The sequence below is a fragment of the Pteropus vampyrus genome, unplaced genomic scaffold (genome assembly GCF_000151845.1).
Source record: "Pteropus vampyrus isolate Shadow unplaced genomic scaffold, Pvam_2.0 Scaffold206, whole genome shotgun sequence".
Classification (NCBI taxonomy): domain Eukaryota; kingdom Metazoa; phylum Chordata; class Mammalia; order Chiroptera; family Pteropodidae; genus Pteropus; species Pteropus vampyrus.
Genome location: NW_011888987.1, coordinates 851,749 through 871,256, shown reverse-complemented (window position 1 = coordinate 871,256; position 19,508 = coordinate 851,749). Strand labels below are relative to the sequence as shown.

The 19,508-nt window shown below is 31.8% G+C and overlaps 1 protein-coding gene across 2 annotated transcripts in view; it reads right to left on the bottom strand.

The window, feature by feature from the left end:
• The window catches only part of TFEC (transcription factor EC), an 85,134-nt gene that overhangs the window by 32,017 nt on the left and 33,609 nt on the right, over nt 1–19,508 (bottom strand). For both annotated transcript variants that reach the window (XM_023537961.1, XM_023537962.1), the window contains exon 3: nt 15,035–15,121. In XM_023537961.1, the coding sequence (XP_023393729.1) occupies nt 15,035–15,121 (87 nt within the window). The remainder of the gene's footprint in view (nt 1–15,034; nt 15,122–19,508) is intronic.

Below are 19,508 nucleotides of genomic sequence, written 5' to 3'. Positions count from 1 at the left end.
ATCCCTCTACTGGGTATTTACTCCAAAGATTTGAAAACTCATATTTGAAAAGATATTTGCACACCGATATTCATAGCAGCATTATTCACAGTGGCCAGGACATGGAAGCCATCAAAGTGTCCTATGATAAATGATTGGCTAAAGAAGCTGTGGCACATATATACAATGTAATATTACTCAGCCAGAAGCAGAGATGAAATACTGCCATTTGTGACAATATGGATGGACCTCGAGATAATCATCCTAAGTGAAATAAGCCAGACAGAAAAAGTGAAAAATCACATAATATCACTTATATGTGGGATATAAACCTAAAAGCAACAAATGAACAGGACAGACAATCAGAAACTCATGGATATGGACTATAGGTTAGTGGTTACTGGAGGACTATAGACTAGTGGTTACTAGTGGGGTGGGGGAAGAGCAGGGAGGTAGTTGGGGTAAAAGGAGTGAAATATAGGGATATAGGGGGAAGGTTAAGTGGGCAAAGGAGATCAAATATATGGTAGATGAAGGAAACTGGACTTTGGGTGGTAAATGCATAAGAGAATATACAGATGTCAAATGATAATACACCAGAAAATTATATAATTGTATTAACCAATGTTATCCCAATAAACTTAAAAAAAATCTCCTGAAAAAATTTTAAAATAAAATAAGATATTTATAATAACTTATAATATGAAATAAGAGCAAGTAAACATAAAAATGGCCAAAGTGATGAAGCAGAAATATGTTTGAAAATATATATTTTAATAAAAGAAATCTGTAGAATGAAAAAACAGCATAATGAATATACTAAGTGAAAAATGAAAGAATTAGTAAATTATAAAACTAAATTGATCTCTCAAGAAAAGAAATGGACCAAGAACTAGAATATATGAAAGAAAATCTAATCAGTATGTAAGATAGAATTATTAGAACTCAAATACAGATACTATCTGTCTCAGAGAAAGAAAAATAAAATTTGAGGGAAGAAAATATTTTAAGAAATAACGGAGATAACATTTCTTAGAATTAACATGAAATAAAAGAATAAAGTCTTTTATTTTTAATCTTGTTTTATCATTATTTTATTTTGATTTAAAAATCAAAGGGCTTATAGAATGCCAAAGAAAAAAAGAAAAACCTATGCCTTATATTAAATGTAAGAACAAATGATAAAGATAAAAATCTAAAAGCCTAAACAGTAAAAAGAAGATTATGACTAAAATAACAAGAATCTGATTAACAAGATTTTTCAAAAGCTAAATTAGATAAAAGAAGCAAGTGAATCATTATTTTTAAATGTTAAAATATAAGAAAGTAAAATACTATAACTAGCCCAAATATCATTAATGTATTAGACCATAAGAAAAATATTCTTAGAGGCATAAAATACTTAAAAAATATTTACCCAAAAAGACTATCATTAAAAATAGTATTGGATGAAGTATCTAAATAGGAGATATTTTAAAAATATGCTTCAAAAATATGAAATAAAATGATCATATATCTTGGTAAAGTGGCTGTGGCATAAAAAAGATGAAAAGGACCAAGGTCAAAGATAAAGTGAAATATGTAACCATATAAATCAGTATTTATTCCTAGATAGTATCAGTGTGATTGGGATGAAGTAGTAAAAAACCTAAAGAATGTGAAAGCAGTTTTTTTAAAAAAATAGTAAAAAGCAACATATTAAAATATGGGACACACTTAATAAATTGAGATAAGGAAAAAATGAAAATAAATCAATAATAATAATCATATATATAAGTCAAAGTCCTCAGCCAAAAGTTTAACAGTTTAGGTAAGAAAACCATATTTAGATATTTAGATATTTAGATATTTAGATAGTTTACAAGAGACAAACCTATGTAGTAAAAGAACACACAATGGAAACCATAGGAAAACTTATATACCTATTAATATCAGAGGAAATCATTTTTAAAATTAGAAAAAGTATTAAGGATTGAGAGAGTCACTATATAGTAATAAAGAGTTCTAATCTCCAGCAATTATAAACATGCATGCACCTAATAAAATAACCTCAAAATACGTGAAACAAACTGGTTTGAACTACAGAGAAATTAATAAATCTACCAACGCAGTAGGAAATTTCAACATTTCTCATTTTTAAAAAGTCAAGCAGACAAAAAAAATTCAGAAATGTCAAACAAAATTTGAAAAATAAAACAAAAAGCTTGCCCTAATAGACATGTATATAGTTCTACATCCAAAGATTAGAGAATATACAATTTTCTTAAGTACAAATGACACATATACAAATATTCATTATGAACTTAGCCAAAAGAAACTTTTAATCCGTTTCTTATAGTCCCTAATTTCCAAATTATTTGGAAATTTTTAAATAACTCAAGGGTAAATAAAAATGCTATATTTAAAAATAAACACTAAAATTTAAAAATAAAAGATGCTACTGAAAACACACATAAACTACTGGGATATGACAAAACAATGCTTTAAAGAAAATTTATACCCTTAAATTATATGAAAAAAATAGATAAAATTTTGATATTTGATAAATTAACTATTATTCATAAGAAGCTAGAAAAATAACCCAAAAAATCCAAAGAAAGTAGAACAGATAATAAAATAAAAGCATAAATCAGTGAAAGAAAAAAACAATATGAGAAGATCCACAAGCTAAAAATTGTTTTATTATTTTTTAAATTTACAAGATAGACATGTTTGTGGTGAGATTGATTTTAAAGGAGGAAGAATAAATAAATAATATTTTAAATGAAATGAGGATATAACTAAAGCATAAGTTGAGATTTAAAAGATGTTTTTCCTCTATTATCAGGAACAAGGATGACTGCTCTTACCACTTCTGTTCAACATAGAAATGGCAGGTCTAGCCAGAGCAATTAGCCAAGAAAAAGAAACGGGTCATCCAAATCAGAAAAGAATAAGTAAAATGATCTTTGTTCATAAAGGCATGATATCATATTTAGAAAAAATGAGGTTACACGCATACATACACAGCTATTAGAGCCAATAAATGAATTCAGTAAAGTTGCACAATACAAAACCAACATGCAAAAGTAAGTTACATCTTCATACACTAACAATGAACATTCTGAAATGGGAATGAAGAAACTGATTTCATTTACAATAACAATAAAAAAATGAAATACTTAGTAATAAATTTAACCAAGGAAACAAAAGACTTATGCCAAAAACTAAAAAAAAAAAAAAGTGCTGAAATAAATCAAAAAAGACATAAATAAATAGAAAGACATCCCATAATAATTAATGAAAAGACTTAATATCATTAAAATGACAATAGTATCCAAAGTGATATACAAATCCAATTCAATCTCTATTAAAATTCTAACAGCATTTTTTGCAGAAAAATTGCATACTAAAATTTCCATGAAATCTCAAGGGCCCCCAAATAGCAAAAACAATCTTGGAAAACCAAAGTTGGAGGACTCACACTTCCAGATTTCAAAACTTAACAAGTAAATGACAGTAATCAAAACAGTGTGGTATAAAGACAGACATATAGACCAATGGAGTAGAATCAAAAGCCCAGAAATAAACTCTTCAATATTTAGTCAAATGATTTTGACAAAGATACCAAGACCATTTAATGCAAAGGATAGTCTTTTTAATAAATGGTATTGAGGAAATCAGACATCCACATGCAAAAGAACAAATTTGGACCCTTATCTTATACAATATACCAAAATTAACTCAAGATGGATTAAAGAACTAAAAAATAAATAAATAAATAAAAGTATGAAATTCTCAGAAAAATCATAAGGGAAAATCTTTATGATATTGGGTTTAGTGATGATTTCTTGGATATGATACCATAATCACAGGCAACAGAAAGAATAAGTAAAATAGGCTTCATCAAAATTTAAAACCTTGTACATCAAAGAATACTATCAAGAGAGTGAAAAAAGCAACCTATAGAATGGGAAAAACTATTTGCAAATCATATATCTGAGAGATAATATCCAGACTACATTCTAAGAAACTCCTACAACTCAACAATAACATCCTAATTTTTTAAAAAAGACTTGAATAAACATTTTTTGAAAGAATATATGTCAATTTCAAATAAGCACATGAAAAGATGCTCAACATTATTAGTCATTAGGGAAATATGAATCTAAACCACAATGAGATACCTCTTCACACTCATAAAGATGACTATTAAGAAAAGAAAAGAAAATACCAAGTGTTGGTGAGGATGTGGAGAAATTGGAAGCCTAATGCGTTGCCACGAGAGAAGTGAAATGATGTAGCAATTGTGGAAAATAGTATGACAGTTTCTCAAAAAGTTAAACATAGAATTATCATATGACCAGCAATTTGACCTTTAGATATGTACCAACAAGAATTAAAAGCGGAGACTTAAACAGATATTTACACACAAATGTTCCTGCCAGCATTGTTCACAGTAGCCAAAAGGTGGAAATAACATAAATGTCCATCAGCCAGATGAATTGATAAATACAATATGGTATACATGTAACAGAATGTTATAAGGTCTTAAAAAGAAATAAAATTCTGATACATGCTACTACATGGATGAATCTTGAAATCATTATGCTAAGTGAAATAGCTCAGAGAGAAAAGAGCAAATATTGTATAATTCCACTCATAAGAGGTACCAAATTAGTCAAATTCATACAGACAGAAAGTAGAAAAGAAGTTACTGGTGGCAAGATTGATTTTAAAGGAGGAAGAATAAATAAATAAATAATATTTTAAGTGAAATGAGGATATAACTAAAGTGCAAGTTGAGATTTAAAAGATGTTTTTCCTCTATTATCAAGAACAAGGATGACTGCTCTTACCATTTCTAATCAATATAGAAATGAAAGGCCAAGCCAGAGCAATTAGGCAAGAAAAAGAAACAGGTCATCCAAATCAGAAAAGAATAAGTAAAATGATCTTTGTTCACAAAGAACATGATATTGTATTTAGAAAAAACTGATTACACACACATACAGGGGAAGAGAAAGATGGGTAGCTATTGTTTAATACATGCAGTTTCTGTTTGGGATGATGAAAAAGTTCCAGAAATAAATAATAATGATGGTTGCACAACACTGTAAATCTCCTTTGTGCCACTGAATTGTATAGTTTAAAATGTGTACAACAAATTTTGTTATGTACATTTGTACCACAATAAAAAAGATAATAAGAGATATTACTTATAACAATTTGCCAAGGATTGTGAATGCTTAGACATAATGTATAAATTTCTTGGAAAATATTATTTAGTAGAACTGACTGAAGAAGTAATTAATAATTTTAACAGTTTGGATTATTGAAAAAAATTAAAATAAACTTTGAACATATTGCTCAAAAGGAATATCTGGACATAATAGTTTTACAGAAAAGTTGTTATTTTCAAAAAAAAATCATCCCAATTTTGCATAAACATTTCCAGATAATAGAGACAAGATAGAATGTGTCTCAATTAATTGAGACCAAAACCATACAAAGACATCATAAGAAGAAAAATATAGGCCCATTTCACTCGAGACTCTAAATCTTAAGCAAAATTTCATTAGCAATATAAATCCAAGAGAATCTAAACAAAAAAATTTGCTATAATCAAGTTGGGTTTCCCATAAACACATTTTATGACATTAAAAGAGAAATCTATGATAATCTCAATAGATTCAGAAAAAGTATCTGATAAAATTCAATCCCATTTATGATAAAACTCTTAGTTTTTGAGAAGATTATTTTTCTTAACACTAGAAAAACTATAGTTCTGCCTATGTTTAAAATCAGTGCTGCCTTATAAGAAAATAAAATCTGGGTCAAAAATTATTGTAGAAATATCTAAGTAAACTATGAAAATCTTCATATATCCATATATTCTTATCAGGCCAGTATACTAATGGACAGTTTACATAATCTGACCTAGATTCTACATATTTCTCTGACTATTTTGGCCTCTTCCCTCTCCATAAGTTATGTTCTATCTATTTCCAGTTATGACTTTTCTTTTTCTTTTAAATCATTTTTTAGTTTAAGTTTTCTTCTCTATTCTCATATCTCAAGATTCTCAAGGCCCTAGCCTAAATTATTTCCATTCATCTAGTATCCTTTCATCCCTCTCAATTAATTCCTAGCTGCTCCTCTCAGACCGACTCATATTTAAAAAATATAACTTCCTCTGATTTCTCCCAGCTCAAGACCTAAAATATAAAACATCTTCTTTTAACTTATATATTAAGGCTCAAACGCTTTTGTCTAGCTTTCAGTGTTATTGAATGGCCCTACACTATCTAGTTACATTATTTACTATTTTCGAGTTATGAAAGATTTCTCATCACAATACACACATACCCTATGCCATGGCTTCCAAAAATAGATTTCAGACTCCAGTGGGAGGAAGTAGGTTAGAGAAAGAGTGTTGCCACAGAGAATCTATGAATTCATATATGGGAAATGTCTTTAAAAATATAATAAACACAAGCATTATTATAACATATATATAATGTCATATACAGTTGAGTATTTATTACATGCCAGGTATTAAGCTAAGCATATCTCATAAAAATAGCTAATAACAACATCTCAAGTAAACTTGATAACAATTCTATTAGGTAAGTATCATAATTCCCATTTTAAATATAAAATAATTTAAATTCTGAAAAACTAATTATCTCCAGACCATACAGTTCTATAAATAGAGGGCTTGGGATTTCTTTGCTACCTACACTATTGCAGAAGGGCCTTGTCTTAATACTTTTAATGATAAGAAGTGTTTTGAATACTCACAAAAGTTGGAATCCATTAGATTATATTTTCTGTTTTATTTTTTCCAATTGCTATTTTCTGTACCTCAAATGCTCTCACTTCTTCATTAAGTATCAAAATCAAACCTACCTTCTAAGCCTCAACTTAAGATCCAAGCCATCTACAGCATTCTCTCTCATGACAACCTGGTTTATTTTTCTTCACTGAAACACTATAGGACTAATAAACTTGGCCATTTTTTAAGAATTGAATTTATATTTATTGTTTTACCCCTCTTGATTTATATTCACTCAGCAAGAGAGAGGGCACCACAGTATATACTCTCCATGTTCCTGAAAACTGATTATTTATCTAAAAACCTGAGAGTTTTCTAGAAATATATATGTATATGTATATATATGTATGTATAATATGCATGTATTATATATGTTTATATGTGTATACATATGATATATCTAGCTCCCAAATAATCTCATTATAAATGCATATTAGGAAAGAAAGTCTTATAACACATATAGTTACATATTATATTTCCAAATGATTTGTCAATGCAAATATTAAAAGGAAAATATAAACTCTGAACCCTTATATAGACATGTGTATGTGTAATTTCTATGCATTTATATCTATAATCACATATTTAGTGTGAGTTTCATGGGAAACAAAAAATTTTTAATTTTTTGGATCCTCTATTTTGCTTTTCTGTGAAGATATTCATAGCGAACCTAAAATGCATGAGATTATTAGACAAAATAACCGTAGACATAGAAAGAAGATAAACTCCAGGCATAAACAGGGAATATTGTAGAGGAGGTATACCACACAATGTATGCATACATGAAAAATGGCATTTAAAAGATTGTTTTCTGTCCGTTTGGGTATTTATTCATTTAAATGTAGTAAGCTAGATTTTTCCAAAACACACTATTGATATCCCTCTAACTTTATTTTATTTGCTAAAGCAGGACTACAAGGTTTGAATGACATACATTGAACAGAGAAGTCCTACTGAGATATTATTATTACTATTATTATTTTTATTCTATTATTAGTAAATAAAAATGTGTTTGGCAGGAGTAGCAGATCCCTTGTTTTTGACTGGCTTATAACTCAAATAGAAATGATAAGGGAGAAAGGCTCTTTCCTTTCCATCTGGCCACAGCCATCAGGGGTCTTAAAAGTCTCCGTTAAATGAATTCCAGAAAACAAGTAACAGACTTATAAAACCTCTTGAGACCAAAACTCCTTTCCATTAAAAATCTTAAACCATTTATGTGTGTAGAGATTGTTCAACTGAAGGAATAAAATGTCCATTTAACTTAAAAAAAAAAAAAGGATAAAATACAAAACAGAGAATGGTAACATATTTTTGCATCTGTACTTTATGTATATGATCTATTTAGTATTAAACTAACAAAAACAGTTATTAATTTAATATAAACACTGCAACAAATAATTAGTAAAATTCACTTTTTGATAAAACAAATAATAAAACATTACTTTCACCATTTTTTTACTAAATATAAAAAAGGTTTACTGTATTCAGAGCACAAAAAATATATGTCAGTAAACAAGTTTGTCAATACAACAGATCAAATATTACATATTTCAAAGCTCAACTTCTACATACCTTATTTCACTGACCATTAGTTTATAAAATTTAAGTTCAGCCTTTAATGTGGTTTTATCTCCAAACATTGAAAGAATACCATAATGTACTTGCTCACCAGTTTTAATTTTGAAGTTTCTATAACCTTCACAATAGCAATGGTTTTCTCTTTCTCCTTCATCATTGTCTTTTCCTTAAACTTGCAAACAATAAATGGGATCACTGTGCAGAAATGTCTGCACTAAGATGAACTTTGATTCTTCCTTGGACTTTAAGACTAATCTGGTCTAGACTGTGATTGACAAAAACTTGCTTGTTGATGTTATGCAGTCCTTTCAAGTTCCAACCAAGCACAGGGAGTTGTTAATATTTACTCAGACCTCATCTCTGGAATGGTCTTGAACTATAACAGTTTATTGAGATTGCCAAATGCCACCTGCATTTACAGACACCTGATTGAAAAATACCTATATGATAAAATAAATGAATTACTATGCACAACCATGTTTCTGAAAGGAAGGAGTGAAACTAAGACCAGTGAGTGGAAATTATAGGGAATATATCTAAACTCAGAGGATAAACAATCATTCAGACTGAGTGTAGCAGAGGATGAGATCAGCTTAATAGCCCTTCAAATCCTAAGGTTCTACAGTTCTATGAAATGGCTTCCTTCTGAAGCTGTAGGCACAGCGTGGGTCAGACTGTTGCATTTGGTATCATTCAGAACTGGATTCAAAACTCTCCCCTGTCATTTACTAACTGTATGAACTTGAGTGAGTTACTGAACTTCTCTAAGCCTCTTTCCTCATTTGTTAAAATGATAATAGGTAATAATCTCTATCTCGTAGGTTTGTTGTGGTGATTAAATGCAATGTTTTGCAGAAAGTCTTTTGCACAAACTTTGTCACACAGCATGTTCCCAAGACACAGTAGCTATTATCATTGTTGTTATCCTTGTTGCTGCTGCTTCTTTTTTTTTCATTAAAAAATTCCTAAATAATAATATTAACTATTTTTTTCAATACTATGTGTGAATTTTACAAAATTTGCTTAGCCCCTATCATGTACTAGGCACTCCGCTGGGTGCTGAAAATAAAATAATAAATAGGTTCTAGGCTTCAGAAACACAACAGTGAACAAGACAGATAAAAATCACTATCTTCAAATAGTTTACATTCTAGAGGTAGAAGCACACAATACATAGGTAAATAAAACAATAAGGAAGATAATTTTTGTTTCTCAAATCATAAATGTCAAAGGTAGGTAAAATGAAATATTGCTGTAGGAAGTGATGAGATGGTGTCTTTTAGCTAGGGTGATTGTGCAAGGGCTCTCCAACAAAGTGATACTGACTAAATATCTGAGCACAAAGAGGCTGCCATGCAAAGATCGAAGACAAAGTATTCCAAAACAAAAAAGGGAAGTTCACTAGTCCTAAGATGATAATATGTGTGTCATGTTGAAGCAGCAGGAAGAAGGCTATCAAGGCCGGAGTCCAACATTACAGGGAAATGTTGGCTATGATAAAGTATCTGGATCATATTCAGAGGATTTCAGAAAGTTAATAGAATGCTAAACAAAGAGAAACAGGATCTGATTTTTGCTTTGTGAAGATCATTCTGGATGTGTGTGAAGAACAGCTGTAAGGGGCAAGAAGTAGTAATCAAGTTAGGATGGAGTCTGTTTCTAAGTTCAAGTTAGTGATGGCAGTAACCTAGAAAAGTGTTTCAGTAGAGGAGCTGATAAAAAGCTGTGAGATTCAGGGAATCTTTGATACTGATTAGAGGGGCATACTAATAGATGTGGAAGTATGAGAGTAAGGGAAAGAAGAGGAAAAAATGACTTGGGGTGGTGATTCGTGATGAATCAAAAGCAGGTGATGTTGCAGGGGCAAAAGCTTTTTTTCAGTCATGTTAAGTTTGAGATGCTGTTAGAAGCACAAAAGATGTCAAGTAAGCAGTATAATACATGACTCTAGCATGCAGAGGAGAGATCTAGGCTGGAGATGGGTTGAGTAAACAGGGCTGCAGTCTGAGCCTTAGGACACTTTTGCAATTAAATATTTCTTAGAGTAGAAAGAACCAGCAAGGTGTGTGGGGGGAGGGGGAAAGGGGGGACAGAAAATATGATGCCACAGAATCCTAGATAGTACTTCAAGAAGGAAAGAGTGGTCAACCATGGGAAATGCCACTGAGAAGCCAAGTTAAGTGAGAATGGAGAATTTACTATTGGCTTCATCACTGGTTAGTTTTAAGACCCTTTTAGAATTGTGGGGACAACAGCTCTATTGGAGATTTTATATATATATATATATATATATATATATATACACACACATACATATATATATATGCATATATAAATATATGCCTTACTGCTAAATTGTACACCTGAAACTGGATTTCATTAACCAATGTTACCATAACAAAAAAAATTAATTAAAAAATAAAAAAATAAAAATAAATAAATAAGTTGTCTCAATTAACAGGAATTTTTACCACAGGATAGCTATAATATTGTCTGGTACTGGTAAAAGCCCCTGTGAAAGTTTGGTGGTATATTTAAGATGAGTACTATGAAAAATGTGGTGATATTTTATCCATTTAGCTGTTCAGGTAAAGATGTGGAGTAAAATGAGAAATAAGTTTAACCAGTGTTGGGTTTTTTGCCAGAAAAGTAAAATGAAGGAAACTGAAAACATGTTAAGAGAGTTTTCAAGAGAAATGTTTATAGTGCTAGACCAAAGATTCTAGACAGATTAAGAAAGAAATTTTCAAAATGTAAGTAGGAATTAATAGCTTTGAAAACAGTGATAAAGTCAACTAATTGGAAGTCTCCACAGGCTTAAATAATTGGTGAAGTAAGAATATCAGATTAGTTACACTAAAAAAAAAAAAAAAAATAGACTGTAATGACCAATTTATTTTCTGTAAAATAAAAATGTTATGAGGTGGAGATCTTATAATAATAATAATAAAATAAAATTTAGAAAATTATCATATGAGGGTCTGACTAAACAGGTAAGATAAAAACACTACTTACACTAAAGAGATTGAGAAACTAAACAGTTAAGGTGTTGATAAAAGCATAACTAATTTTCTTGAATATTGCTTGCTCTTTGGCTCTTTTCAATCCTGTTTATATAGTTGTTTCAGTAAGAATTAATTGACAAGTAGCTAACTCTGTTGATCAAATAAAATTGAGAGGTAACTTCTGCTTAATTATTGAGTGTAGTCACTAATCTACTCAATTCATTCTGGGTCAGAAATACCTGGCCTTAATCAATCTGTGAAAACCTTGAACTACTTCATTCAACTTATATAAATTTGAAGAACCACCACAAGTTATCCAAGCTTCAAGTCAGCAACTTCCATGTTTCCCACCAACGGAAGTTACAACATGACTCTTGGTTAAACCGATATGGTGGTCTGGGGTAAATCTTAGCTAAATGACTTTCGGGTTTTCTGCTTAGGCACAGCAAGGGAGCCCTAAAGTGATTAAGAGCAAGCACACTCAACAGACTTCCCAAGACATCGCATATTTGTATGAGAACTAGAGAAAATACGTGTAAAATACTTAGAAAACTACCTGTCGAATAGTAGGTGAAAATTAATGATAATAATAATTACTAATAAGTATCCACACTTTTGAAGCTTACCATATTGGGCAGAAGTTGGTTTAGCCTTACTAGAATTCATTCATATTTATTTTGGTAATGACACCTGTTCTGGTTCTCATTCAGTCTAGCTAATTTGTTGTGTGGGGCTGTTCAATTTATAGCTCTAGGGTGGGCCCAAGACCCAGAGAAAATGGATTAGGTATGTGCATGTGACAGAAGAATTATCCCAATAAGAATTATCCCAGGGATTTAACTGGAAGTAAGGGGAAAAAGCAGCTCTCCTCTTAGGTTGCCAAGCCTAACTGAATGTATCTGTTAGGATGCAATTAGTTATGAAAATCAGAAAATCCTGACACAATTAGCTTATAAAATGAAAAAAAAATTAGATAATGTAAAATCTATAGGTAAAGAATTCTCCAGGGACAGATAAGTAGCATTTCTTTACATTTCTCTTCACTTTTCTTCTCCCTTCATTTCTTTTCCACAATTTATTTACCTTTTGAGTAATAAATGGCTATCTAAGTCACATTATCTTACAACATCGAGGGAAGCAAAACAACTTCTCTTTCTTGGGTTTCCTTTAAGGACTGAAGAGAACTTCCCAGAAGACCCCAATAATCTCTCAAAATGCCAGAATTACAGCATTATCTCATTCTTTAAAAAAATCCCTGGCAAGGGTAGTGGAGCCACCAGGACTAGCTTGCATTAATCAGAAATTTCCTCTTCCTTATGAAGGAATGAGTGTTTGAAAAAAAAAAAAAAACTGAGTTAGTAAGGAAGAACTGTGTATATAGCTAGGAATAGGCTATGATAGTGTCTGCTCAACAACTGAGAATGAAGCCAGCACAGAAGAAAACAAAGGTGAAATTATGGGGGGATGTTCACATACAATATTATTTAGGAATTTTTAGACTACATGACCTAACAAATTCCTTTTATGCTTAAGCCCCATATAATTGATGTTCTGTCATCTGCAACCAGCAGTTCCCTGGCTAATATACTTACTCAAAGCATTCCTCTGAACCTAGAAGCTCTTTTATCCCTCAAGGTTTTCTGTCTCTGTTCTACCAGCTATTCCTATACATTTTATTTTTTATAACTTCTTGCTTTTTCTTATGTTGTTCTCTTAACTTGTTACTTTTCTGTCTTCATATCTATCCTTAAAATCTTAATTGAGCTTCATAACTATATTTAAAACATTGTCTCTGCATAAATCATTTCCAAAAAAATCTGTTTAGAATATTTTCTTCTTCACTTGAACTCAAGAGCAACTCAATGACCAGTATTTAAATACACACACACACAGACACACACACACACACACAGAGACACACACACACACACATGTAGTTTACTAAGATTTAATGTAAAAAACAGCCTTGGAGATATTTTTAATTATTCTCACAATACAGAAGAAAAGAAAGAGGTTAAGTGATTTGTACAATGTCTAGATTAGAACCTAGGGTTTTAAAACCAAGACTCCTGCCCCCCAGGTGCACCTCATCTCACTGCCCCACTATCATGTGGTCTCTTGACATGTCAATGTGTCTCACTCAACTTTTTGTTTCCTACGGTGCGAGTATTATACTTTGCACATAATCAGTATTGAATAAATATTTGGTCAATAGAACTGCTTGGTTTTATATAGAGAGCTAAAAATTATCAGTGTAACTGATTGGTTAATAACAGATGTTTCTTTATATAAATACAGATAAGCCAGTAGTGTCTATCTTTTTAAAAATGCATTCTGTATATCAAAAATAAATACCCATTTTATACTGAGTAAGCCATTCTATGCAGTCACTTTTAAATGAGTAAGATAATTGACAAAGAGAATGTTTAAATATACAGTTTCAATGAAGTAAATACCACATACAAGGAAGAGAAGATTGCAGAAAATTAATACAATTTCCTCAAACCCAGAGTTGAGTATTGCTAAGAAAACAGCATCATCATTCTGTGAAATTAGACCAAAAAAAAAACTAAGTATTAAACCTCATTTGATCTTTGTCAGATGACAATAGTATTAGTGACCTGTTACAAAGTGTAGGTCCTTCCTGCACACCATAGAAAAGAAAAAAAGAGATACTTCTCCTTTTAGATAGTCTAGTTGAGAATCAACTTTTTAAAAAGGGTGTTTTTTCTAATTTTTTTAAAGCCTTGAATTTAAAACATCCATCTTTAACATAGCCCAGTCCACTAATTTACTGATGAACAGTATCCACACTATGTAATACAGTTAGAATTCAGTTTCTTTAAATGAAAATTTAAAGTAACAATTCAATCACCATCTTTCATATTTTTTCTCGTTTTCTAAAAGGTCTAAAACCATAAACACACAAAACAGCAATAAACCTTCAAAATGTGTGTAAAGAACTTATACACTCTTTACAGATAACATTTTTAGTGATTAATAAATGAACCATGGGAAGGCAACAGCAATAAAATATGAGAGATAAAGTATTATTTGTCCATTGCCTATTATTTTAGAATTAGTACTGATTTCAAATAGACATCTGACTATGCGCCTTAGAGTGAGGCCTATTCTACCTCTCTCAAGTTCCTCTTTAACTTTTAGTTATTGACTCAGAAGTAAAGTTTTACTTTTTTGTTGTTATAATAATCTTTGTCTTTTTTCTACAAGGTGTAGAGCCTCTAAATCTTATAGCTGTCAGTCATGGTAAAATAACCAAAATTTGGTAATGAGCTTATAAGGGTGTCTGATTGATTATATGCTGTACTTCAAAAAGGAAATCAGAAGATTAAATCACTCATAGAAAATTCCACAGAAGATTAAGTATATAATTAGATTGATATTTGTAGAGATTAGATACATAAATAGATAGGTGATAGGTAAGATAATACAAGCCCTATTACCTTTCTTTCTCAATAATAGTATATAATCTTTTTTCTGCACCAATAAATATTTCCTAATATTCATCTGTTATATTGTGTCTATTTCAACAGTGCAGAAAATATCATTTACTAATCAAATAATATTTTTATAATCAGAAGCTATTATTTATTTCAATCTGATTGACCTCCTCAGGTCTGGAAATACTTACTGTTCTTTGCATTAGCAGAGGAGATTCTGTTCCTTCCTCTTTAAAACTTGATTCCATATTGATTACATCCTCAATAACGTCCTTCATCTAGCAAAATATTTAGAATAACACACATTTAGAATAATGTGTATAATGATAAAAGTTGTGCTTCACCCTGAATTCAGAGGAAAAAGTTTTAGTAATCATTAAAAGTTTCTTAAACAAAGTTTTATGTATATCAAAACCCAAAATATTTTAGAACTTAAAATGAAGTAATCCTGACATTCCTTGATCTGTGTTGCTTTTTCTTGCATTTGCTTCCACCAACTGGCAGGTGACAGCTGGACAAATCACCCAGGGCTAGTCTTTTAGAAGTCAGTATCTACATAAGTACAGTGTTTATCACTAAGTACCTCAAGCCACAGCCCATATGTTTAACATGTAGAGATGACATCTTACAATATTTTTTCTTTCGAAATGTTTTGATTGCATCTTACAGGTGGCTATCCATACATCAGTGGTTGAACTTTAGCTGATTAGTTCATGTAGATACAAACTACATGGAAACATATCTAACTTTCTATAATGACCAATAATAATAGTAATGACAATAACTATAATAATAATAGACACATTAAATAGTGATGACACTTATATAGTGCAGGAGATGTGCTTTGCCTACATCAACTCTTTTAATCTTCATAGCAACCCTGTGAAGTATACAATATCATCATCTTCATTCTACAGATGAGGAAATTGAGAGAAAAGAAAATTCAGTAACTTGTTCCAGAATATGTAGCTAGTAAATGATGGAAGCAGGATTGAAATCCTGGAAATCTGACTCTGTGGTCCTAATTTCTACTCCCTTTCTCAACTCCTTTCTAAAATAGCCTTCCTTCCCTTCTGTACATTAGCTGAAGGAGATTTACAAAGCTTGTATGTTTAAATACACTGATTGCCACCACTCCCTTCACTTCTCTTTAGTTGTTCTAGCTCTCTTCTCTCCCATCATGTTCTTTTTAGTAAAAATTTTAAATATAATATAAGCACAAAAAAAGTGAGAATGCTGAATTTATATAACTGTACTGATTTTCAGTATAACTGTACTAAATATAGGCAAAATTTTCCGTGATATGCAGAAACAACCAGGAGTAAACTCTGGGAGATATATAAAAATATTTCATATTTCCATTAATACAATCTTCCAAGCAAAATATCTGAAGAACTTTAGAGAATCAAATGTCCAGAGACTTCTACTAAGATACTCCCCAAAGGTCATATATTAATTTAATAAATATTTATTGAGCAATGTTTATTACATGACCTGCTGTAAGTACCGGAGCTATAGAAGCAAACAGCGCAAAGTCTCTGCCCTTATGGAGCTCAAAATATTGAGGAAAAAGACAATAGCTTAATAATAAACAGTGGTTTGAATAAATTAAAGCAGGAACAGGATAGATCTGGATGAGAAGGAGTGTTATCTTAGAAAATGGTCAGAGAAGGACTTACTAATATTTGAGCAGAGGAGGCACAAAAAGATGAGGAGGGTAATCCTTGGAAAGAAAGCAAAAAATACAAATACCCTAAGGTTATATCAAGCTCATAGTGTTTGAGAAAGAGTGAGAGGGCCAATGGTAATGAAGCAGACTAGGCAAGGGAAAGCAAGTTTCAGATAAAGTTGAAAGGTAGGCAAGGAACTTACATGTAGAACCATCTAGGCCAGTGGTGTCCTACAAAATTTCTACAATAATGGGAATGTACTATATTTGCACTGTCCAATATAGTAGCAAGTAACCACATATGGCTACTGAGCCTTAAAATGTGGCTAGTGAAACTGAGAAGCTGAATTTTTAATTTCATTCCATTTTTAAAGATTGAATTGAATTTGAAATAATTTAGAATTAAATATAAAGAGCCACGTGGCTAGTGGGTACCAAATTCAAGAGTGCAGATGGAGGCCATTATCTAGACTTTAAATATTATTCCATTTACATGGAGAGATCTTTAAAGGATCTAGAATAATAACTATGCATGTTTCATTTCTTTTGGTTAGTCCAGTCTCTGAAAGTTTTTGAGCATATTATTAACTGTTATTAAACTCAAATGTTAATTTCATGATTTTTTTCTTCAATTTTCACCATTAAATGGACAACAAATTTGTTCTGAACATATATGAAGAAGACCTAAAGGAAGAAGATGCTAAACACAACTTATGGTATTTTTTTTCTTTGGGGTACTTCTAGTAGTTTCAGTAAAAATCATATATAAGTAATTCATCCCTTTTTTTTTCTGGAAGTTTACATTTTAAATGACCCAGTCTCTTGCATCTCTAATTTTTCCCTCTTGCCTATAAACATGCTTAGGTTTCTCCTATTCCAAAAGGAAACCTTTCTTTCCTATATGCGAAAGTTCATCCTCCTATAATTTATTCCTGTCATCCACCTACATGACTACCTTTTTCCCTAATTTATTGACAACTTTGGTTTTCCCACTATCGTAAATTGATTTAAAAATCTGAAATTCAATCCAAAACTTCGCTCCAAACTCTCAAGAATCTTCATAATTAACCATCTTGGAATCCAGTTGTTATTTTTAAAAAGACAACAAACACAATATTTTATATATCAGATGAAACATAATTAACCAACAAAAACACAATCACAAATCAGCAGAATAAGCATCCTCAAAGTCATAAATTAAGATAATGAAATACAAAGAAGGAACAAATTATTTTGACTAAAATTAAAGTGGAGATAATAAGTATAAAAAGCATAAGGTTCAAAGACAAAGAAAACCATTTATAAGATTTAACATTTTACACCACTGGGAAAACATGGTGGGGTGAGAAACGTTCTCATATCTCTTCACTCGAAACAACAATAAGCTGAACATCTAAAACTCAACAAAAAACATCCAAACTTCACACTAGCACATCTGAGTGTGGGGTCTGCGCAGAAGAGAACCCCGGGTGTCGGGGGGTAGTCTGGGAGAAATAAAGAAGCTGCCTCTCACAGCCACCAGAGCTCCTTGTAGGAGGAGGAGGAGGGGAGAAGGTGTGGCAACTTCCCTGATCAGCCTGCCTGGAAGTACCAGGACTTTTCTACACAGCTGGCAGTAGGTCTCAGTCATCAGGGCAGAAAGCAAAGAAGCAGATGGGACAGCAGAGAAACGATAGTTGATTTTTACTGGCCGCGGTTGCAAAACCAAGGCTGAGCTGCAGCCTCTGAACCCCCAACCCAGAAGGCCCTTACCCCATACTCTCCGAGACTGATCACCACAGAACCCCAGGAGAATCTGAACAAAAGCTGCGGAGACTGAAGCCACCTCTCTCAGCCTCTGGAACTCCCTGTAAGAGAAGGGGAAGGGGGTCCATCCCCCCATATCTCCGAGACAGTCACCACTGAGCCCCAGGAGAATCTGAGCAAATGCTACCAAAACTGTTGCCAACACTGTCAGGGACTGAAACCAAAAGTAGCGAATGTGATTAAAATCTACAAGAAAATAAAAGAATTTAGGCTCTATGTAAAGCAGGGATCCAAGAAGCTTAGATGCCACCTACTGGAAACCGAAAGGAAAGGGCCTTCTTTGCAGCAGTCTAAAGAGAGTCCTTTATATAATGAATCTTCTTTCTGGAAAAACAACAAAATACACTTCCACTAATGCCCAGGCAGAGAAATAGTCCATTACACACCATGAACAACCAAGGTGACAAGGCATCTCAGAAAGAAAGAGAAAAATCTCCAGAAAATAAGTTTACAGACATAGAAATATGCAACTTAAGTGACAGAAAATTCAGGATGGTACTTCTGAAAAAACTCAGTGAGTTCTGAAACGAGTCATATCAACAATTTCAGAAATTGCAAAAACAACTATGAGCAGAGCAAGGAGATTGAAACCCTAAAAAAGAACAAAATAGAACTTCTCGAGATTAAAAAACACACTGCAAGACTTGAGAAATGAAATAGCAAGCCTAGGAAATAGAGTTGACAAAATGGAGGAAAGGATCAGTGATATCAGAACAGAAATCTAGAAATAAATCAGAAAGAAGAAGAGAGAAATCGAAGAATGAAAAATAATGAAACAGAAATACAAGAACTACCTGATACCATCAGGAGAGGAAACATAAGAATAAGGGGCATTACAGAAGGCAGGGGAAAAAGCAGGGACTAGAAAACATTTTCAGACAAATAGTGGATGAGAATTTCCCAAATCTAAGGAATGGGCTGGAACTTGGAATTCAAGAAGTTAACAGAACACCCAATTTTCTGAACACAAAAAGGCCTTTGCCAAGATACGTTGTATTAAAATTATCAAAAATCAATGACAAAGATAAGTTCTCAGAGCAGCCAGGGAGAAGAAAAACGGTAACGTATAAAAGAAAACCCATTAATTATCATCAGACTTCTTAGTGCAGACCTTACAAGCCAGAAAGGAATGGAATCAAATATTTAAACTATTAAGTGAAAGGAACTATCAGCCTAGAATAATGTATCCA